The sequence below is a fragment of the Myxocyprinus asiaticus genome, chromosome 1 (genome assembly GCF_019703515.2).
Source record: "Myxocyprinus asiaticus isolate MX2 ecotype Aquarium Trade chromosome 1, UBuf_Myxa_2, whole genome shotgun sequence".
NCBI classification, from domain to species: Eukaryota; Metazoa; Chordata; class Actinopteri; order Cypriniformes; family Catostomidae; genus Myxocyprinus; species Myxocyprinus asiaticus.
In genome coordinates, this window is record NC_059344.1 from 8,871,657 (window position 1) to 8,896,456 (window position 24,800).

Consider the following 24,800-nt stretch of genomic DNA (forward strand, 5'->3'; position numbering starts at 1 on the left):
TCTTTCTGTCCTTGTTAGAGCCAGTTGTCCTTTGTCTTTGAAGACTGTAGTTTACACCTTTGTATGAAATCTTTTTGGCAATTTCAAGCATTGTATATCCTTCATTCCTCAAAATAATGATTGACTGACGAGTTTCTAGAGAAAGCTGTTTCTTTTTTTTTTGTTGCCATTTTTGACCTACTATTGACCTTAAGACATGCCAGTCGATTGCATACAGTGGCAACTCAAAAACAAACACAAAGACAATTTTAAGCTTCATTTAATGAACCAAATAGCTTTCAGCTATGTTTGATATAATGGCAAGTGATTTTCTAGTACCAAATTAGCAATTTAGGATGATTACTCAAGCATAAGGTGTTGGAGTGATGGCTGCTGGAAATAGTGCCTGTCTAGATTTGATCAGAAATAACTTTTTTCAAATAGTGATGGTACTGTTTCTTTACATCAGTAATGTCCTGACTATACTTTGTGATCAGTTGAATACCACTTTGGTGAATTAAAGTACCAATTTCCTTCCAAAACAGCAAAATCTGTACATTATTCCAAACTTTTGGCCGCCAGTGTATATACATAAATACATATAGGCTGTAATGCTCTTCTCTATCATTTGATCATTATTTGATTAATTTCTGCTGATATGATTGATAGGAAATGTACACAAACATCTCTTTTAAACAAAATACATTTTACTGCCTGCTTAAACTGGTGGTATTAGTGCAATGTAAATTGTGGCATTTTGTGAATAAAGCACAATCTAAAGTAAGCCTAATTTACATAGAAAGGAGGCGTGTTTGCACAGAAAGGAATGACAATGACTGAATTTCAGCAGTGATTGCACCTGCTTAAGCTAGATTGCGGGTGGTTAGTGAACAAGATGCAGGTGTTTGCAGTGAAATACCATGCGCAAAGGTGGCACAACTGTTTAGTGAATTTGAAGTATTTATTAACTAATAATCAGCAGTTTTACTCGTGAATTGTGTGAAAGTCAATAAAACTCGTTGTATCACTTCTAGTGTTTATTTCACCAGGAACCTGCCACGATACTTGGAACGAGACATGTCAAATTCATTTTACAAAAATAGAGTTATAGTAACGTTATTGTTTGAGACCAGGTTTCATCTAGGCAGTGACAATGACAATATCCATTGGCCACACTCACATATAATGTTGGTTTTTATCATGTTGCTAAGCTTATAGTGTGATACCTAATGAGCACAAAAAATACAGAGGACACAAATATTGGGCAAAATAGTTTTTAGTTGTGATTTCAAGGTAATTAGAGTGAACTGTTTTTATCAATAATTTTCGGTACTGAATGAATTATGAGTATATTTATAATCAACATTTATTTCGCATTTTCCGCCATCTATGAATGTGTTTTTCCCTCCACTTAGCTTGTTGCAAAGCATTCTGGGAATGCCTTCTCCGTGAAGTATACAGTACATGCCATGCTGCCTTAGAACTTGGCCAAAATAAGGTATCTTAGAAGACCTCATATCATGGTGCCTACCTTTTGTAACAGCCATTGTGTTTACAGCATGCCCAGATACCTTAAAATTATGTCTTTACAGGCAGCTTACTAGGTTTTGGAACAAATTCACAATTTTATTCTTTCTTTTAAACGGTCTAAAATCTCTGGAAAGTTAATTTGCCACGTACCAAGTCAAAAAATAAAGTTGAATGTTGATTCTACACTACTGTTGCAATACAGAAAATTTTCTTCCATTGTTTAGAGACTCTGTTGGGGCCTCTAAATAAATAAATATATTTAAGAGCGATTTTTCCTATCTGAGTGCGAGCTCTGTTCTCAGTTTTGTTTAGAGGCTAAAATGAAGTTAATAAAGTTTACATGGACTTCACTATCAGATGTATTTTTAATGATTGATCTCTTTTCTTCCTCACAGAAACCCTGGTTTTATAATTTGCGTGAAGTGTGGAATGGCTATCCCAAACAGGTGTGTTCCCAGACTTTACAACTTTCATTAGCTTGTATTTGTGTTGCGTATCCAAGGAATATTTTATTGTTCATATCACCTGGACTAATAAGAACAGACAAAACTTTATTAACTTTGACCCCGGCCCCGATAAGGTTTCACGCAATGCTCAAACTTACAGCACAGCTAATAAAAAAGGCTTCTGATAAGGCTCACATTAGTTCCAAATCAAACATCACCATATTTAGAAGAAAGACAGACTTTTTTTTGCCAGGCTGAAAGGCTGTGTCTGGAACAGCTCACGGTTGTTAACTGAGTTCCTGTTCATAATCAAAAGAACAGTGATGTCATCCAGACTGGCACTGAAAATGCTGAATTTCCTAGAATAATCACCCCAGCCAAGTACACTCTTCGAACTCATGTATCAAAGCCCAGCAAATTGCACAAAATTCGCATTGAGTTATAACTCAGAGCAGTCGAAGTCTTTTACTTTTTATGTCATTAATGGTGGTCATCTCTTGTTGTGTTGTTTTGTTTTTCTGCAGTCCTTGCTAGAGTCTCAGTATTGGTATTATATTGTGGAGATGAGCTTCTATTTGTCGCTAGTGCTCAGGATCACGTTTGATGTCAAACGAAAGGTCAGTATTCTGCAGAGTTACGCTAACACCACAATATCATTGTAATCAGGGACAAAAATGGTTCAAGGAACAAAAACGGAAACCGAAAACGAACAAATTTTTTGCCAAACGTCACAGAAAACAGGACCAAAAGCCATTTAAGTTGTTCCGGAGGGAAAACCTTATTTGTAAATAGTCGTAACCGGTTAATAACTGGTTAATTTAGTTCTGATAATTTTTTAATGAAACAAGGGACTAAATGGTTTATAACAGTACATTTTCAGAAACTACACCACTTGCTGTAGCCCAAAACACAGGGTTTCCCAAAACAAGGGGCTTCACTCTCTTTAGTAGAACATGATAAGCATGTGCTTTGATCCTGAAGGAAACTGCTGCATCACACATTTCTTTGCCCAACTGCACATTGTGGATGTAGCCTTCTGTGACATGCTGAAGATCTTTTTAACAACCATATAAAATTACAAAATATACAAGCATGATTAATCCAGATGCAAGGAAAATTATCGAGGTAAAAAGTATCAACTCAGTTGATTTTTGAGTCTTCACTGAATTATTTGGATTAATGTAGATTTGATGCTGCCAGGTTTTGACTTAGAAGCAGATCTGTAATTTAAACAAATTATTGAAATAAAATAATTGAACAGTTATTATATAATTAAAATAAAATAATTTGGTCCGCATTAAAATGATGTTTAATCCAAACGTGCCCATGCAGTGTGTAAGTGTAGGCAGGAGAGACAGATTTAGACTATTATATATTATACTACTATTATACTACCATTTATATATTTATTCAAAATACATAATTTTATATAATGTACGCTACTGAATACTATGCTTGTTATGATTTCTATGCCGAGAAAAAAAATGAAGTGCTTATTTTCGCTTATTTTAGGTGAGGAAAGTCCCTTATTTTTACTTTGTTTCTTTTGCCAGATCTGGCAACACTGCAACTGGTATATCACCCACCCTTCACACAGAGTACTGTCATTTTAAAAAGAATGTTAATAATCATTCTTTAATTTCATTCTAACCGGTTACCAATTGGAAAGGAGGCTGTGGAACACTAGAACTGGAATGAAAACAACTATTTCTGCTCAGAATGAACCAAAATTTTGTCCCTGATTATAATAAATATTCAATCTTAGAACTTTTGGTAGAGAATATTTGGTTTTCTTTTGATATCTAAATTTTTACAGTCATACAATCAATAGCAGTGGAGAATAATTAAAGCACTTTTCTTAAATTTTTTTACTTCAGGACTTCAGAGAGCAGATTATCCACCATTGGGCCACACTGACCCTCTTAGCTTTCTCGTGGTGTGGGAATTACATTCGGGTCGGGACCCTGGTCATGCTCATTCATGATGCCTCTGACATCCTTTTGGAGGTAAATTATTTTGTTTTGTTTTTCAGTCGGATTCACACACACAACTGTGTCACATACATGCGCACCATGTATACACTGTTTTTATGCTCTCATTTACAGACCCAATTAAATCAAAAACTGTTATGATATTTCCACGCAGGCTGCCAAGCTCTTCAACTATGCCAAGTGGGAAAGAACATGCAATGGCATCTTTGTGGTATTTGCTGCAGTCTTCATATTGACGAGACTCATAATCTTTCCATTTTGGTGAGATGTTGAGGATTATGTGTGTGAAAATGTCTAGTTTACATAACATATGAGTAATAATTTGTTTATTGTTTATAAAAAGGACCAGCTATTTGTCTCTATTCCAGGATTATTCACTGTACATGGGTCTATCCACCTGACTATTACCCTCCATTCTTTGGATATTACTTTTTTAACTTAATGCTCGTCATCCTGTTGATGCTCCACGTGTTCTGGGCATATCTGATTCTACGGATGGTGAAGATGTTTCTCTTTGGAAGTGTAAGTTGTACATATTTTAACATTTCCTAAAGTTTACATGAAATCAAATTGGATCCTATTAACTTTTTTCCTGGTTCCTGGTCTTATAGAGCATCATTATTGGTGCACGTTATTCCAAATAAAAAGAAAAAATTGTATAGTCTTTCACCATAATGTGATGTTAATGTTGTTTTAGTCTACGGTAGGTAATGGAGCTTTTCTAAAATATTCCCAAAGGTTAATGCAGTAATGTAATGCCAGTTAAAGTTATTGTAATAAAGGTTATATGGCAATCAATAATTATACATTTGAAAAAGAAGCGTTACCATTGGGTTACGTTGATATACAATCGATTCCTGATAGAAAAAATCCTGTCCTATATGTTTTCTTGTTACATTTTCTGTATTACTAAGAAATATGTTGCAGGTGTAAAATAGGTTGCAAATGTTGTTTCATGTTTACTTTAATCCAGGGTTAAGAAAAGACATTAACCTAGGATTAATTGTGTGAAAAGTGTTCTGCACCTGGAACCATTTGTGAAAATGAATCCAGTTGTAGAGATTCTAATACAGCATAAATCTTCTCAATAGACAGGTTAGTATGTTAGAGATAGTATGCCTTTTAACAAGCCATAACACTTATTTCCGAGTTGCACATATGAAGTTGGAAATTGCTGTATGCTCCAAACTCTATGCAGAAGCATTGGCATTTAGAAAGATTTTATCATACAGTCGCAGAGTTCAAGTCACATACCAGGAAACTTGAAGCTTTTTAGAACATTTGGTTTTTGTCTGCGCATAAAAGTAAGAAATCTTACTTTAGCCTACCCAAGTGTGCAAGTGTACTAAGGCCACCAGGAGTATGTGCTTTTTCGCATACAAGTGGTTTGAGTTGGTTCTAAATTTGATCCTAAATTTAGAAAAAATGTAATTGCAAATTTATTGATGAATTATATCTGTGTGAAAATTTTGGTACAAATATGTGCGAATGCAACGCTAGTAAATGACACCCATCGGCCTTTTGGCGTATTTGGGAGCAGGTAGAGTTATGAAGTCGTTTTTATTTGTTGTCATGACTTATTGCCTATGAGTATTATTGCTTCATCACTGACACCTGTCTAGTTAACTGTCCCATAATACTTGTTATACCAGTAAAAGGATGATACGCCCAATTAACACTTTTGCCTTCACACTGTCTGTGTTTATTAAGTGCGGAGTGGGCGGTAATGGAGTCTAAGATTACTGTACATAGTAAAACACTGACGAGAGGTAAAATCTATACAACTGTTCCACCAATGGACTGTTTGCTAATGCATAATGTAACCTGTAGGGAGAAAAATACTTTGTTTCTTTTATTGATGATATCCATGACCCATTTTTTTTTCACCTGTCCCATCTCCTTTCAGTTTGACTGTGTTTGTAGTTCACAAATGAGTCATATTCCCTCCTCAGAGTAAGAAATTCCTGCATGTTGGTGTTATGACATGTATTGTCTTCAGCATGTGATTTAATGCTGTTTTTCCTGCACCGCTATTCATGTGTGCTGCTGAATCTGCAGAGCCACAACATAAAATGCTGTAAAGGCATATATACGGTATATTTTAGCAGAGCTGCGAGCTTGTGAATTGTATGTAATGAGAGATAAATAATGGACACTGCAAAAACTGTGTTCTGTGTAATACTGTCAACAGGAATGCATATTTTAATAACCCTACTCCCTAACCATCAGTGGAGTAAAAATATAATTTTAGAGCACAACATTGTTTATTTGAATGCGATTACTTCCTGGTTTCCATGGGACCAGAAATCATGTCTCAGAGACTGGTTGCGCAACCTGCTATAAGTAGCCCCAAAGGGAAAGGTGATCTCATTTGAATTGATACAAAAATGTCAGATGAGGGATGGTGCTTGTTAGTAATTCGGCAGAATGGGGTCGATTTCAGTGTACATGAACATTCAGAAGCAACATGAGAATGTTATCATGTTGGCCATATACAGAAACCTAAATATCACTAAGCGCTTTTCCACCATCAAGCTGAACAGTTCTAAGCATGGTGAGTAGGGATGTGCCCAAAGCCGAATGCCTTATTCGGAAAGGCACGAATAATGACTTTAAAATGAATAACGGATTCATCCAAATAATATAAAAAGTATTTGTATGATTGATTATCCAAAAAGCACAATGATAAAGCAACATTTTAAATAAATATATCCAAAATTACAACAAATTTATGAATCTGTGCAGCAAATATTTCTAAAGTTTAAACCTTAAGAATGAAAATGCGCACGGTGTGATTTCAGATCGGACTCCATTTGCGGTCTGTTAACTGTGCGCGTCTGGAGCTTGTCAAGTGTAACATTAATTAAGATAAGACATCATATAAACATTCCACTTCTTGAAATGTCTATGTTAATCTATCACACAATTCACATGTGATTTTCATGTTTTTATTTGTAGTCTAAACCTGAAGTGATTTAACGGCGGAGCTCGTATTTCCGTCTCTTAAAATTGACCACATTTATATTCACATCAGCGATTAAGGTAATTTTCTGGTTAAGACTTTATTCCAAAAAAAGTTAAAATGCTCCATAATGATTTAAATACTCCATAGATTATTCATCTATTAGGAATATTCCTCCTAATTTAAAACGAAGAAACTGAAACTCCATCTATTTTCTCCTTCTTCTTCTTCTTCTTCTTCTTCTTCATGAAACTGTGCTAAATTTTAAAATGTTAAGTGTTCTTGAACTCTGGTAAGGTGCTATATAAATGTAACATTATTATTATTATTATTATTATTATTATTATTATTATTATTTAACTAATAATGGTGTCCTATTTTAAAAATTCCTGATAGACTTACAGGACTTTCACCTGTTTGTAGGCTATATTGATTTTATTTAAATTTATTTTAACGTTTGAATTTGTATTTATTATTCACTTCACGTGTGTACTTGACATTTCACATTTTGCTTGACACCTCTTGCCTCAAGAATAATGTTGTTATACATGCAAAGACAAATGAAAATTCTGTTTTATACAGATATTAATATCTGAAATACCAGGAGAAACCACAACATATTCCACAGTTAATGTAGCCTACAAATTCAGCTTCATCTGGTAAGAAAAAAAAAGAATAAAATAATAATATATAAATAATAATTGTATAATAATAATAATAATAATAATAATAATTATTATTATTATTAGGCTATTATTATGAAAAGGCATATACAAGGCATATATAACACTATAATTGTAAGAGTAACACTTAAAAATGGGTGTTTCATTTAGTTTTGACGCACATCTGGTTTAAGCCCCGGTTCTATTCGAATACAGATAATGGCTTCCTTGCACATCCCTAATGGTGAGGTTCCAGTAGCATTTCCAATTGAGCACGTTTTGGTACTGTGCAATTACAAACACGTTGCTGGCTTGAATTTCTCAGCTGCACTGGTGGAACGTCTGTAGTCAGTCCTTTCTAATCTTTATTTTGCAGCACCACAATGGAAAATAATTCGTAACCGTCTCGACGAGCCCGGATCAGTACAGAATGGCAAGATATAGGCACTCTATAGGCACTTTTCCACCACTAGGCTAAACGGTTGCTATTACCGAAAAATGCCTATAGAGACTTGGGGTCGAACTCTTTTGACTTGGACTACTAAGCACCCTCCCAGAACACTTAGAACACATAATCAAGCACATAGCAACACTTAAGCAAGCACCAATTTGTGTACAAATTGTACAAAAATGTACAAATCAAGTTTTAGCTGTTGTGTTGACAAAACAAGATTTTTATTTAACTACCACCCTCTCTCTTTCCCACAATGCTCCTGACAGTTAAAAAAAGATGAGAGAAGTGACAATGAAGAAGAGGAGGAGGAAGAAACCAGTTTGACAGAGGACACTGATGGACATGCAAAAGTGACCAATGGCTGTGGAGGAGGAGGAGGGGCTAATCATCATTGACGATGCCAGAGACCTGTGAAAAACAAATTGCATCCTTTAATAACACTAAAACAATTCTTGCTTTTTTCCACCCGGCTTCTTTAGAGACGTTGTGTGTCTTTGCTGCTTTTCAGCGGCCAAACCTTTTTTCCCTTTCAACTTAAAACAGTGTTCATAATATGGCACAGAATCACATGGATAATTATGAAATAACAGAGTGGAAAAAATCAATTGAAGAGCTTGCTCCTCTTAACATTTAAAAGATTCTTCATTGTTTCTGAAGCTCAGCACTTGCGTCACACTGGCAGCCCTTGCCATCTGGCATGTTACATCAAGGCTTCATCGTCGCAGGCAGTGTTTTACAACATCATCTTTGCTGTCCAGAGGAGACTCTATCAAGAACATATGAGATGAAATATTGATGCAAGAGATAGACTTAATGTACATCCTCTTCAGTGGGTTGTACTGTTGTTTAAATTGGTGTTGATTGTTCAGCTGATGAAACATAAAAATAAAAAAATAAAAATAAATAAATTAAAAACACTTTCAGTTGGCAAAGAAATCCAGAAAACATTAGTTGTGAAAATTAGATGTTATCTTGGACCTTCATACAGCTTTATACAGTGTATGCCATTGAAGAGATTGTAAGTCTATCCTTCACAGTCTCTATTTTATTTGCATGAATACTAATATGGTGCTACTGTGAATAAGATCTGTAAGCTTTAAGGCCCGAATATACTTTGTTTTTCTGTGTTCTAAATCAGATCACACCCTGTTGACCACGGTGTCTTTCAAAGTATTCTCTTTTGACAGCAAGCGAATACGAATGCATTCGAAGTATGCACATTACAACTGCTTTGTGATACACTTTTAGGACAGTCAAGTGCAAGCGCATGCGCCGATGATGCAAACAGATGAGGACTATCCATGTGTCGAGAAAATTGGGGCCGCACGCGGCCAGTCCTTGCAGACTGTGCTGATGACAAAATTTGCATCACGCATACTGTGCGCAGCAACAGTCAACTGAAGTATAATTTGGCCTTAAGTAACATCACTGCAGTGAACCATGATTTTCTACTTGCTTGTTGCAGGTGGTATTGGGGAAGAGACACTCTCAGTCCAGAGAGCCTTTGTTTTTGTTTTTTACAAAAATCTGTGGTCATCAATATTAAAAATATATATATATTTAAAAAATGATAGTGTTTTTTATCAACATTTAGGAGTACACTAGGATTTAGATGAACTCAAAGCAAACACACATGGGCTAAAAGCCAAAATTTTGGTTTCATCTTTAACCTCTGTATACTTGAGCTAGGGGTCTAATGGTGGAGAGCAGAAATCAGTCTTTTTCACACAGTGTCTACACTGGACACATCTGCCATCACAGCCTGGCTCAATGGGGCATTCACACTAACAGCAGTTTTAACATTTATGCATTTGGCAGACGCTTTTATCCAAAGTGACTTACAGTGCACTTATTACAGGGACAATCCCCCGGAGCAACCTGGAGTTAAGTGCCTTGCTCAAGGACACAATGGTGGTGGCTGTGGGGATCAAACCCTGATTACCAGTTCTGTGCTTCAACCCACTATGCCACCACCTATTGTTGCAGTTTTATTGTTGCAGTTCACCGAGTGGCTGCATTTTTGGTTGCAGTGGCTGTTCTTATTGATGGTCACTCTAGCATTATTGGTGGGCTGCACAACTGGCCACAATCAGAAATGGAATGTATTGTCGGTAAAAATGTAATGTCATCCTATTTTGATGATACATCAATTTTCTTCCTGTTAAAACTTAACATTCTGCAGGGAAAAGTGTTTGCATATAAATTTCAGCAGTGCTGAATGTATCATATCATAAACAAGATGGCCAATTATCAATGCATGAATTAAACTCACTCAGAATACTGAGGAATTTCTAACACTGCTTCCCATGCATAATTTTTTAAATATCCCTTAAAAGTATGTAGGCAAAAACAAATCATATCGAACATGGAATGCCACTGTCATCACTCCAACTGGTAGTTGCTGCATTGCATATTCCACTTGCATTATCAGGATCCAATCAGCTTTAACTTGAGTTGACTTCACTACACTAAAATGAAAATAAAATCAATATTTTATCATTCATTTTCAACTGATATACACTGGTATAAATATACGTGGCGTGGGTTATTTTAGAATAGCAAATTAATTTTGTACTATGTTAACATTCCTACAAATGTGTGTGCAGTTGATGATTTAAATTATATTGCCGGATACCAGAAACATCTCAAGCTGGGTTTGATGTAACAGTCAGAAATTATAAATACACAATACATAGAAAAAAAAAAAAAAAAATTAATTAAATCATTTTATTTTCAGATCATGTCTCTGTCAACTGAAGATGTGTCTTGTTGCTTTGACACAGCTGCTTTGCTTACAATGGGAGTGATTTAGAACACGTCTGGTGTTATTGGACATTATGGATAAGACATAAAACTAATTAGGCTACTAAATCTGAAGAATATTGGATGTGTAAACACTGGGAATTTTTTTAATGTTTTATTGGTATATGAATGAAGTTGAAATCACAGGTTTAATATTGATCTGTGAACGACTGATTTGGTGAGAGTTGTAAGATATTTAATTAATTGTGAAGTGTATGAGAGAGTGACTGAAGAATAAAATGAGGTAAATGAGAAAACATAATAATGCCTTAAGACCGGCAAAGGTGGTTTTGTTGTGCATTATTTGAATTTATGCACTGAAAGTGTAAAGGATTTTTTATTATTGAATAATTTTTAATCAAGTGTTTTGTCTTTAATGTCAAGCTGTTGTTTTTGAAAATGTTCCATATTTCATTAAAATATTATATTAAAAAATATTATTATTTAGCTATTATTATTAACATAATAACACAGAACAGAACTTTCATTTTTGGGTGGAATGTCCCTTTAAAGTGTATGCAGCTATAGGCTGTGCCTCAAAACCACCTGAATGGCAGAATCAAACAGAATAAACCAATTTGAAAATGTACATTTAATTTGTTTAATACACTGCCCTTGTTAACTACTTTGAGGAGTAGACCACACTCTTGACCTGTGCAATAAGGACAGACCTTGTATGAGCCTAAGGTATCTAAAATGATATCCACTAAACTAAAAAGGCATAATTTTTGGTGTCACTTTGGTAAGGAACACAATGCTCGACACTTAATTTCGTAATTGTAGTGCCTCAATATGACCCGTAGGTGGTAGTAGACACAAATGACAAGTTGAAATGATAAGAAGTGACATTGTACTGAGCTGCCATTCATACTTTGTGTAGGCCTATTGGTGTGTACACTAGAGTGTACAGGACTGCCATGAATGAGTATAGTTCATGTTACTATGCATTGCTTGTTAATTATTGCACAATACTGTATAACATTTATTGTGCTTGTGTTCACAAATCCATGCCATCTTGTAAAGTATTTTTCTGAGTTCTTCACTATTTCCTCTTCTAAAGCAGAAAGCACATATGTGACCACTGATGGCTGTAGGGATCTATATGTGCTATTCCACAAGTCTGCAAATGCAAGCATCACTATTATTATTGCTTATACTTAGGGTTAGGATTTGAACAAACCCCAAACCTTGAGAAAATGCAAAAGTCTATTTTATCTATGAAGATTTGAAAAATCTATCAGCTTAAGAACTGATTACTATGGTTTGGTTACTGATTTCATAGAATGCTGTAGCAGAGTTCAGTGATTCTCAGTGTCAGTACATTATAACTGCATTGTATGCTGTACTTTCAAACTAGACAGTGAGCTTATTTATGGTGTATTGCTGAAATGCTACACTCAGTGCTCAGATATCTCCATAGCAGCGCTGGATTGAGCCTAGATAATTCTGATTTAGTCATTGCTCATTACGGGCCACTTGGCTGTGTCAGCTGCCCGCTATCCGCAGGAAGCAGCAAAAGCTCTTTTGTGGTGCTTTGGCTGACAGGAATGAGAAATCAAAGCACTTGAAATAGGATTAAAGCCTCTCCTGACCTACTCTAATGAACTTTACCCACACACAAGAGCTCTGTTCTCAGGGTACGAACAGATGTAAATGCTCAAATGTAACTGTTGTAAGAGAATTCACAAAATTGATTTAAATAGAGTAGATTCTTCTTACATTAAAGGTTTGTCAATCTTGTCAAGGAGATGTGGAAAAATCCCATAGACTTACACTGAAGGAGGTACCCGAGCCATATAAAAGGACCGGAATATCATAGAGACTTGGGATGGGCTCTTTTGAATTGGGCCAGTAAACAAGCACCAGCAGTAGCAACATCCCAGAACACCTTAGCAACCGATAATACATCTCTGATTTTCAACTTCTGAAAAATGTTCAGTGCTTAATGTTGTATAACACACAACTTTACTGTGAATAAAGGATGTTAAATAATTTTCTTTGCTTTGATTTATGTGGCTTATTGATTATTGAAACCAAGTCTATTGAATAGCCTAGGTCAAAGATGCAAAAGCCATCTTGTGTCAAATCAGATGACTTGCAGTGGACCTGAAAGCACACACAGGTTCAAATTTACTGGTTCTTTGTGTTTATGACTAGTTCTTAAGCATGGCTCATGGCTTATCTGATGAGAACATACATACTGTAGAGCTAATGATGTCACTACAGGTCACATAGTGTTGGGCCTTTGATTATATAGGCTATTTATTGAAAAGGTATGTCCCATTCCACATAACTCCATAATCTTCTAACGTTGTAATCGAAATTGCAACTTTCATTTTAAATATTTAATATAGAGCTATAATAATCCTATAATCATCCATAATATTATCCAAGTCTACACATGCTCTACATTAGAGATAATGCATTACGTATGTTGCTCCCAAAACTGATGAACAGGCACAATTGCATCAACCAGGCACTGTTGCCAACACATGTCACAGAGATTGCATCCTTGCATACAAGAATACATAATACAAGTTTTATCTAATAATAAAGAATGTCAATAACACAATGATATCCTATTTTCTTTTCTTTTATTTAGCCCTGTCCACCCATTCTTCTACACCGCTGATCATAGAAAGAAAAATTGTGTCTGTCAGGTCTTTTTTGTTTTAATTTCTTTATCTATTGATTTTGATTATGCAGTTAAATACTGTCCAAAGCTATTGGAGTTGTTTATTTCAAAACTGTCAAATAACAATGAGCAGACTCTCCTTTTTGTCAGCACTTTGACTTGCAGACTTTCTGTTTGTAACTGAAGGGAGTTGCTGTTGTTATTCACTCCATATTTATAACTTCAATGATAAGCAATACATGCCTATTAGATTAAATAAATCAAGTGTAGAAAAGCTTGATTTGAGTTGCATAGAAAGTGAAGGAAATATCCTTTCAGTATATCTATGAACACATAGACACATTTTTGAAAACATTAAATATAAATCATAGCAGTGTTTTATGCATAAAGACAATTATAATACCATAAACACTTACATAAATCCCTTACTGCAGCTGACCTAATATAATATATGCCCATATAAATGCATAAAAATTCCCAATTAACACAATTCCATTTTGTGGTACAGAACTGACATGGGGCAATGCTCATATTTTCTACATTTACTGGATAACAGTTAGACAAAGTTGATCTGTGAACATAAACCTTTCTTGAACTTACAAAACTGCACAAAAAACGATTTATTCAAATCGTAAGAGAGGAAAGAAAACTTTTGCCATTTGCCAACACTGTATCACAGAGGGTTAACAAAGATCTTCTTTACTCTTTTTGCATCTGACCAGTTTAACTTTAATTTATACCTGACAGTCAGCCAAATATGAAGGCAAGCAGACTAATAAAGGACATGCACTTGACTTGAAATACTTGCTGTTCAGCAAAACACAATCTACTTCTATCTTCTTGGTCATTCCATTGAAAAATAAAACATACTTGTATGAGTATATTTATGTTTCATCATTAAAGGGACATCTTAAAAGATTCATACTGGTCAAGCTAAATTAAATTTTAGATGTCCATCCAGATAAATGTGCAGGGTCAGGGTGGACTGCACTACGTCATCTGTGATCACACACAATTATTTAATTATGTTAATAAGAATACATAAATATATAGACATTTTAAAATTACATTAATTTTCCCTATATCTCCCCATAACGGTGTGGACATGTTTTACTTGACCACACATGACCAACAAAATAAAGGAAAACATAAATAAATAAAAGAGTTGCAAAATGCAAATAACTCAAAATAATTTTGCAGAATGGCAGATGTCACCTCCAGTGTGTGTGAGGTCGTAATATAATACATATATACAATTAAAGATCACAATATCATGACATAACATAGTGGACAATAAATCAAGGGACACAAAAATCCTCCACCATCAGTGTTAAAATGACACAAATACCACAAATTAATACATGTAAGTTAGAGAATGTAAAATTAACCACTCAATTTAATAGCAAAACAACAACAACAACAACAACAACAACAACAACAACAACAAACTTTGAATTCCAATGATTTAGCATTTATTTTTGTCAAAGACGTTTGACGTACAGCTTTGGGACATGAGAAAATTACACTTGTGCAATAGCTTCAGTTATTTAAAATTGGACGTTTAGGCCCATACAAGTGTGTAACATTATAAATAGTCTTTATTGTTTTTACCAAGTCTGTTTAAATTGTAATATGGTGAAATTAAACAACATAAATAATCCCACTAGTTGTACTGGGGAAATACCACCGTGTTGTAGGAAAGAATGACACTTTTGCCACCCTCTCAATAAATCTGTGACCGCGTCACGATTCCAACCCCCTTTAATGACTGACAGCGCCAGTACCCAATGATGCTGCAGGGATCTTTTTACATAAATCTCATTGACCAATCTAGACACAGAAGGGGCGGAATGTCGGTGTCAGGAGGCGTGAGCTTTCCGCCTGAAGTTCAGTTGTCCGTTTGCAGTAATTCAACTTCATGAAACTTCGTGTCAGTCCGTTGTTGCTGCTACACCAGTGCACGCTGCCTGCACTCTTCACACAGTCTTTTCTCCGCGATATATTATTAATGAAAATAATGCACGGCAATGATGCTTTACCGCATATCTTGACTTTTATTCTCTTTTGCGCTGGACTGAAGGCAACATCAGGTAAGAGTATATCACCTGTCATATACTGCTGTTCACCATGGTTACAAATTTCTATCAAAATACCATCCATTATTGCTACAGTTATTGTTACTAGAAAAACAAAGACAAGAAATAAATAAAATGGCAGAAGAACTTGAAAGTTTCTTACACTGTTCCCATATTAATAAATTATGGCTTTACAGTAGTAACAATAACTGTAACGGCGTAAACTGCGGTACCATGGCAAATTTTTGTAAGATTCATTCAACAGTTACTAACTGACAACGATTTGTTGTCTCTTAGTGTGATGGAATAACTTGTTAATTGCATGTTTAACAGCAGACTGCATCTTTTTCCTGCTGCTTTGAAAAACGTTACAGTGTATCCAGTCATGCTGTTTTAATTAGGATGAAAGGGTTTCAGAACCAAAGATGTCCTGCCACTCAGTTTTCGTTTCCAGGTTATATACAAGATATAGGTCTAAAAACCGAGCTGCCTACTTAAACAGCTGTATTGAAATGTTTTTTTTTTCTTTTTTTTTTTTTTTTTTTATCATAGGGGCAAAAACATTCTGAGGGTCAGAGAGTGCATGTGACGTCACAGAGTGCTGAGAGTACATGGGAGCTCACACATCTGCTGTTCATAATACCTAAACAATGTTGTCTAGGTAGGCAGCTCACTAGGTTTTAGGATGCAGCCAGTGTGTGTATCTCATGTCTCCATGGAGTCTGTCCCTTACCCTGTCCACTTGCATTTTAAGGACGATTCTGTGGCTTTTGTATTGAGCTGCCTGCCTAGAAAGCATTTTCAGACATCAAAGGCACAGAAAAAAAAAATGGTGTGATGTCTTGGCAGAGAGTGCATGGGACATCACAAAGTGCTGCGAGTGCGTGTGAGCTCATGCACCTACAATATATGACACCCAAAACATGCTGTCTAGGAAATCAAAGTACTGCAGACAGGCATGTCAACTCAGCACTAACTTATAAAACTAGAAGTTGAAATTTTTTTCTGCCTTAAATGCTGAATCTTTGAAAATAGAGCCACATAGCTTTTGTGAAATTATATGATATCAACATGCTTTTGTGGTATTGTCAGTGTTGTCCAGTTTTTGAATTTCACTTGTTTTCAAATCACAATGTACATTGTGTGTGTTTCTCCTTCTAGCGCAATCTTTCATGTATGAGACAGATGTGGTTGTACCACAGGAGTTGCGGCAAGAGGAGGTACACCTGCTCCAGGGAGCCAATAGGTGGAGCAGAGGTCGCAGACGACGTTTGGACCACCAGCAGGAAGGCCACCTGTTTCTGCGGCTGCCTGCTTTCATAAAGGAACTGTATTTGTTGCTCCAGAGAGATGACTCTTTCCTCGCGGAGGGGTTTGTGACAGAGGAGAGGAGCAAGGAGGGGACCGTTCAGCACGAGCCGGTTTTAGGGGTCCACCGGTGTTTCTATACTGGATCTGTTCTCAATCACACTGACTCTTTCGCCTCATTGGACATTTGTGGGGGACTGGTGAGTGCGGTTAGGAATTCTTCTGATTTTCTCGTCTATGGATTGCATGCAAGTGCCATTTTTTTCAGTGTGTGATTTGAACTTTTAAGGGTCACTTTGACATGAACACATGTGACCACACTTTGTGGTGGCCCTGTGGATTGTTGCGGTTGTCAGCATTCAAGGCCCACCCATGGGAGAAGGGCTGTTTTTGTTGTTGGAGAAAAGGTTTCCTTGACTTCAGTCCAGTTAAGATCAATCCATCCTCAGCTTTCTTTGAACAGCTGTTTAACTGCAATCTATCAATCGTCTTGAAAGTGGCACTCCATTGTCTGCTTGGCCAGGGTACAGGGTTTCTCTGTCATTTGATTTGTTAGGGCCTCTGATCTATAATATCCACCTTTTTCTTGAATGCGGAAGTGTTCTACGATTCATAAAGTAAGGACCCTACAGTAGTAGTATATTTCAGTTTTATGTGTCTAGTAAAATTTAGCTTTTATTTTGGTGGAAAATCAAATGAACCCTTAGCGGGCATGCAGAGTGAGAGAGAAGCCATGTCAGATTTCTTACCGACCAATTGTTTTTATTTCATTATACAAGCGGATTTTACAAACATGATAGACAAATAAACAATACTTTAATTATGTTTAAAAGTGAACTGCTTTTTTAAGAACTGTATTATTTTAATATTTATGAAATATTTAATTGCCATATAGTCCATTTAGAATTCTTTTTTAGATTATTCATTTATTTCAACAAAACAAAATTAGTATATTAAACTACATATGGACAACCAGTTAGTAACTCTCATGGGTCTCATGAGTCTTAAGTACATATAACACAGTAACATGTGCCCTTCAAATGGACGTTGGAAGGGGCGTGTCAACATGAAAGATGATGGAAAGCAGTGATTTTACAAAATAATTTCAACTTCTGTACTTTATTTTATAAAAATATGAACTTGTTATATATGAAAGTTTGTCTAATGACTCAACCGTCACTGGTTTGTTTTAAGCAAATTAATTCAGAATTTGTTAGATACCATGCATTTAATAAATCATATACAGTATGTTGTGAATAAGTGATGCAGGTTTAATCACTTAGTTTTTGTTCACCGGTACAACAGAAAAAGAGCTTTTGCCATTGTTCATTGTGTATTTGTTTAAGTATTTCCGTATTTTGTTTCCCACATGAACGCTTAACATGCCATAGTATTGAATGCCTGACTCAGAGGTACAAGCTTCCCAGGTCCACTTGAAGGCAGCAAACAGTTCTTGGTTTATTTGGAGTGAATTAAGGGTGTGTTCACACTTGGCAGGTTTGGTTCGATTAAAACGAACTCTGGTGCGATTGCTCTGTTAGTGCGGTTCATTTGAACAAGTGTGAATGCTGCCACTCGAACCTTGGTGCGTACCAAACAAGCGGACCGAGACCGCCTGAATAGTGGGTCTCGGTCTGCTTCCAAACGAGCTCTTGTGCGGTTCGATTGATATATGAACGCAGCATGGACCAAAGACATCTAAACGGACCAATAACAGGAAGTAATTTGCCTAATAATGACCTCAAGCATACCTGGTTCTTCTCATCATAGGAGCTATGTTGCCCATTACAGCGGTACAGGCGTTGGAACCACCGTCAGCCGTCCTTGCAGCATATCTTCGTTTGTGTGTGCAAAGGGGGAATTCCTGGTGCTGTTTTGACTCCTTTACACATTTTATTAACTCTTCCTTTGTTCTCAGCTTGTAAAAATACCACCATATATACATACATTTGTGCTCAAAAGTTTGCATACCCTTGGATAATTGGTAATATATGTACCATTTTTAAAGAAAACATGAGTGAGCAGGCAAAACACATTTCTTTTATTTCTTATGGGATTCATATTCAACTATAGGTTAGAACAGAATGGCAAAATCATAAAACAAAACATGGCAACAGTGAAAAAATGAAATGACCCCTGTTCAAAAGTCTGCATACCATTAGATCTTAATACTGTGTATTGTCACCTTTAGCATCAGTGACAGCGTGCAGTCTTTTGTAATAGTTGTCTATGAGGCCCCAAATTCTTGCAGGTGGTATAGCTGCCCATTTGTCTTGGCAAAATGCCTCCAGGTCATGCAAAGTCTTTGGTCATCTTGCATGAACTGCACATTTGAGATCTCCCCAGAGTGGCTCGATGATATTAAGGTCAGGAGACTGTGATGGCCACTCCAGAACCTTCACCTTTTTCTGCTGTAACCACTGGAGGGTCAACTTGGCCTTGTGCTTAGGGTCATTGTCGTGCTGGAATGTCCAAGTGTGTCCCAAGCATCCTTTCGTGCAGAAGAATGCAAATTGTCTGCCAGTATTTTCTGATAACATGCTGCATTCATCTTGCCATCAATTTTCACAAGATTTCCCATGCCTTTAGAGCTCCCAAAACATCAGTGAGCCACCACCATACTTCACAGTGGGGATGGTATTCTTTTCACTATAGACCTTGTTGACCCCTCTCCAAACATAACGCTTATGGTTTTGACCATAAAGCTCTATTTTGATCTCGTCTCTCCAAATTACAGTGTGCCAGAAGCTGTGAGGCGTGTCAAGGTGTTGTCGGGCATATTGTAACCGGGCTTTTTTGTGGCATTGGTGCAGTAAAGGCTTCTTTCTGGCAACTCGACCATGCAGCTCATTTTTGTTCAAGTATCGTCGTATTGTGCTCCTTCAAACAACCACACCGTCTTTTTCCAGAGCAGCGTGTATTTCTCCTGAGGTTAGCTGTGGGTTTTTCTTTGTATCCCGAACAATTCTTCTGGCATTTGTGGCTGAAATTTTTCTTGGTCTGTCTGACCATGGCTTGGTATCAAGAGATCTCAGAATTTTCCACTTCTTAATAAGTGATTGAACAGTACTGACTGGCATTTTCAAGGCTTTGAATATCTTTTTATATCCTTTTCCATCTTTATAAAGTTCCATTACCTTGTTACACTGCTCCCCATGGCTCAGTATCTAGCCTGCTCAGTGCATCCACGTGAGAGCTAACAAACTCATTGACTATTTATACACAGGCACTAATTGCAATTTAAAAAGCCACAGGTGTGGGAAATGAACCTTTAATTGTCATTTAAACCTGTGTGTGTCAACTTGTGTGTCTGTAAGAAGGTCAAATATTCAAGGGTATGTAAACTTTTGATCAGGGCCATTTGGGTGATTTCTGTTATCATTATGATTTAAAAAGGAGCCAAACAACTATGTGATGACAAATGGCTTCATATGATCACTATCCTTGAATAAAAGACTGCATGATCAGTCATATTTTCAAAATCAATGCCAAAATTTCACAATTTCTGCCAGGGTATGCAAACTTTTGAGCACAACTGTATATAAATCCAATGAGCGCATTTAGCCCAGCAGCCAGCATTGTTATGGATGTTTGGCAAGTTCTGTCGCAAATCAGGTTGTGACCTTATCCTGATGCCTTTTGTTTTGTATCTTTAGGTTCAGTGTTAAAAACGCCAGTGTGAACGCTATCCGAACCAGGACAAAATGTATAATTTTATTTTTTGGTCCGGACCAAGAGAACCAAGAGAACCGAAGTACAAGTGTGAACACACCCTAATTCACTCAGCTCCAACTGATTCATAAGTCTCTTTGATAAATTCACCAGCCAGATAGAAAATTTACCCCGCACTTGGCGAGTGTTAATTTTGAACCCTGGTTGTGCTGCACTGATACACAGCACACAGGGGCTCTGACATCGCAATCTGCATATATCTTCTCCCTTGCATTGAACAATATCCATTACGACCAAATTAAAAAATGTATCACAATTTTCACTAGGGGGCAAAATGCGACTGTCGTATCTGGAGGCCGGAGACAGTGAAAATGTGGTGGTATTGGCTGTCGGTCATTGAGGCCTTATGTTGATTAGGGAATACCAATATGTTATTTAGTTAGATGGAACACATTAATTATATCTATAAATTATAGATCAGGGGTTAGGGCACAGTATTTCTCAGTAATCTAATTGGTTGGGGCACAAAGTTTCTCAGTGATACAGTTGGTCAGGGTTTCTTACAAACACCATTTCCTTTATTAGATGTGTTTAATACTAACTGTAATAGGGTAATAAGACTTGGAACTGTGTCCTGTGTGTAAGATTATGGGGAAATTCACTAAACAGTTGTTAACTTTTGCTGTGCAAAAAGCTGCATTTTATTCATCATAAGCAGGCGCAATTAGTGCTGAAATAGCGCTGCGTCTTGAGTATTTAAATTTAGTCATTGCCATTTCTTTCCACAAACACGCCTCTTTTCAATGTAAACTTGGCACATTATAGATTTTGTTTTTTAAAAAAAAAAATAGGTTAATGGGTTATATATTACAAGGCTATTTGCCTTGCACAATAAACATTGCACTATTACCCCCAAGTTTTTTTGTTTTTTTTGGTTTTATCTTAAAGAGATGTTCATTAACATTTTTCATTGATTACGGCAGCAGTATTTCATCAGATAATAATCAAATGATGGAGAAGAGCTTTATAACCTGCCATTTATTTAGATGTGCGGTGTAGTCAAGTAAACGTTCTGCATTTTAAAGAGATGATTCAGGTGTCTGGATCACAGTAGTGGCAGAGTGAGCCAGATTGTGGTTTTATGTTGCAATTTCTACTATATAGTGCTACGAATTGATGAGCAAGTTCAGAATTGCGCCACGCAAATTGCATTCAGCACAGATTTTGTGGGTGCGTTCATGCCATTGCCTAATCTAAATAATTCATGATCTGCCGATAACAGTGAATCACTGAACCAGTGCACTCAGCATATTCACGTAAACAGCACTTTTACCAGTGCAATTCATTCTTAGTGAACCCCCCCATTTGTTTGTGAGTTTGTGGTTTTACATGACCCTATAAAGACACTGTAGTGATTTGAAAGGTCATGTTCTGTGTTTGCGTGTGGGACTCTCTGGCTCTGACTCCAACCACTGGCTCTAACCCACAAACTATAACCCACACATAATTGTTTGTCAGTGCTCCTTCAACACACTTGATGACACAGTATTGACCAGTTATTCAGACCATTTACACATAAATGAACTTCTTTGTCCTCTGCAGAATTTACCCCAGAATTCACTAAGCCGTCTATAGGCTGATTCTGTGGGAAATGAGGTCATCGTTATTGTCAATGTTTTGTCCATATGTTGTGAGGACGGATCAGATTAGATATTTTTGACACCTAAAGCAGATTGACTGCTAGATGGCTGTGCAGATGAGGCAGAAATCAGCTAGATGTTTTAACTAGCCTTGTCTGACCTCTTTCCTGCTGCTGCACTTACCGCAGGTCATCTGCAGGCGAGGAAAACAGATGTTTGAGTGAGACTCAGCAACCTGAGGAGGGAGTCAGGGAGTGGAAATTCTTTGTGTGTGTAACTAGATCTTACAGTTGTTTGACTGGATTTTACTTTTAACTAAAGTGGTATGTCATGTATCGCAATTGTGGTGTGGTTGTGCAACTTTAGGATGTGATATTTCAGAATCTTATTCACATACCACTTGCAGCCCAAATTATTAAAATGAAGTTTTTGACTTCAAATGAAGTTTTGAGCGCCACTCTTCATAGGCAGCACCGAGGGTCACGCAAATAGCGCTTCTCTCACAGAGTGCCCAGGAGACTCGATGCACAGTTTATTTCAATGGAGTTTGCCCTTAGCATGGTGCTAAGCTAACAGTGAGATACTCTAATAACCATAGAAATGCAAATACTGGTTGAAATGAGTTCAGTTAGGTTGAACTATTTTCATACTTTTTGGAATTGAATAAGTTGTAAGTATATTCATAATCAACATTTCTCTTGCGTTGACATTAACACACAAAAAACCCCTGACAGGATGATCAGGATTTGATATGGATGGGTCTTGTATCTTCCTTTATTTTAATGAGTGGCTAGATGTTCATTTTCCCGTTTATTACAGTTACTTACTTAGATGCTGCGACTGACCAATCAGGATGAAGTATTCCAGAGTGCCATGTAATAATAGGATTTAGTCACTGCTGCTAGTAAACTGCTTTAAACAATGTAGAAGTAAGTGAAGGACAAACAAAGATCTGCTAGTCTGTTAATGTCATTTCATCTCATTTTTACTGCTCTCTCTCATCAGCGCTTGGGCCATTTGTAACTGTACTTTGTTTAACCTGGTACATGTGGGGATTGCCTGTACGTGTTGTGATGAAAGCATGTGTTTTACAGCCTCTGTGGGCAGCTTCCTGTCAGCACTCCCATCTTCTGTTCTTTTCGGCCCGCCTGGGGCTCTATCCACCTCTCCCTCACATCCATTCAACATCCATGTGCTTTCCCCTGTCTTTTCTCTATTGAGACCTCCGTCGTGACGCTTGGATAAACAGTCAAGCTAAACTAGCCTGGTTGAATGAACGCAGTCATCTGATTTGATGCTGACTTGGTAGTTTTCGGTCAGTGGACCTTTGTGATGGGAGAGAAATTATTCTTGGATTTCACGTCTTTGTGCCCTTGAAGCCATGAGTGCTACGCAGTCAGATACATATACGTTAGCTTCCCATGAGGGCTAATGATGAATGATTCTTGATTTTTTGTCAGAGAAAACACATAAGCTCTCTCCTGGAGCACATCTTCTGATATTATCGGTACAATCTTAATTTTTCTAATGATGCTGTTGTTTATTTATTAATGCCATACCACTCTTGCCACAGAGCAGTTTTAAAAATTATTTTGGGATTAGTGGTGCAGCAGTTAGAAGGACATATGCTGCTCATGAACTTGACACAGGTTTGAGTCTGATTGAGTCCTGCTCCTTCCCCCCTCCAGTTATTCCCTGACACTGTACAGTAACTGCCTAAAAAGATGCAAATTTTCTGTGAAAAAATTGTGTGGTGCTTGCTCATGTAAAACTCCCCTCCATGATGCTAGGGTGTTCTGCATGGTTGCTAATGCATTGCTTGTTGGTTGCTAGCGTGTTCTAGATTGTTGATAAGGCATTGTTTGTTGCTTGCTAGAGTGTTCTATGTAGAGAGTCTAACACCCTGTCTACTCCAGACGTGAGTGCTGTGTCGTGTTGCATCAAATGCCATAGAACCCATTATAATCAAAGACGCTTTCTACACTGAAAGCATCCGTCGCGGCACATCCATCGCGCCGACAATAAACGGGTTTCCATTTCCATCTTGCACTGCACACGCTGGTGCTACTACACAAATTAAATGGTTTAGAGTGTTCGTGTCAATGCTTCCAGTGTGGACAGCCTCAAGCCGTTGTGTCGTGTCACTTCAACTGACGTGCCCGGTGTAGACAGGGTGTAAGTGGAAGGGCCTACCCCCTTGTCTCTATGATATTCTTACCAATAGATAAGTCTCTGGTCCCTCCTCCAATGTAAGTGTTTGGGATTTTTTTCACCCATTTCATCATCTACAAGGTGAAAATTTTAAGTCAGATCACTTAGAAAAGTGCACGTCCTCAAGAAGCTGCACGATTTGAGGGATCATTCATGTCTGTAGCACAAACTTTGCAGGACGAGCTATGTGCATGCCACCATTAGTTCCTGAGTGTAATAGTTATTTTTTCTTAAGCAAGGACCAGTAAAATGAAATATTAATGTAATGTATAATAATGCAATATAATCCTTAAAATACAACAGTTAGTTCCGGTCCTCGAATCTGATTGGACAAGAGATGTTCCATGAGCACTGATGGTCTCACACATCAGCACTCGGACGCTTCACTGTGTGTATCGCTCCGCTTGTGTTCGTGCTGTTCTAAACTAAAGTG

The 24,800-nt window shown here is 37.0% G+C and overlaps 2 protein-coding genes across 6 annotated transcripts in view; both read left to right on the forward strand.

Annotated features, from left to right (window-relative positions):
- Positions 1 to 11,203, forward strand: part of LOC127448832 (ceramide synthase 2-like) — a 76,097-nt gene extending 64,894 nt beyond the window's left edge. For all 3 annotated transcript variants that reach the window (XM_051711747.1, XM_051711765.1, XM_051711756.1), the window contains exons 6-11: positions 1,905 to 1,955; positions 2,480 to 2,572; positions 3,833 to 3,961; positions 4,101 to 4,207; positions 4,315 to 4,468; positions 8,291 to 11,203. In XM_051711747.1, the coding sequence (XP_051567707.1) occupies positions 1,905 to 1,955; positions 2,480 to 2,572; positions 3,833 to 3,961; positions 4,101 to 4,207; positions 4,315 to 4,468; positions 8,291 to 8,419 (663 nt within the window). In that variant the 3' untranslated portion in view covers positions 8,420 to 11,203. The remainder of the gene's footprint in view (positions 1 to 1,904; positions 1,956 to 2,479; positions 2,573 to 3,832; positions 3,962 to 4,100; positions 4,208 to 4,314; positions 4,469 to 8,290) is intronic.
- Positions 11,204 to 15,375: 4,172 nt separating this feature from the next.
- adamts17 (ADAM metallopeptidase with thrombospondin type 1 motif, 17) overlaps positions 15,376 to 24,800 on the forward strand; it is a 329,457-nt gene continuing 320,032 nt past the window's right edge. For all 3 annotated transcript variants that reach the window (XM_051711565.1, XM_051711576.1, XM_051711587.1), the window contains exons 1-2: positions 15,376 to 15,551; positions 16,698 to 17,044. In XM_051711565.1, the coding sequence (XP_051567525.1) occupies positions 15,380 to 15,551; positions 16,698 to 17,044 (519 nt within the window). In that variant the 5' untranslated portion in view covers positions 15,376 to 15,379. The remainder of the gene's footprint in view (positions 15,552 to 16,697; positions 17,045 to 24,800) is intronic.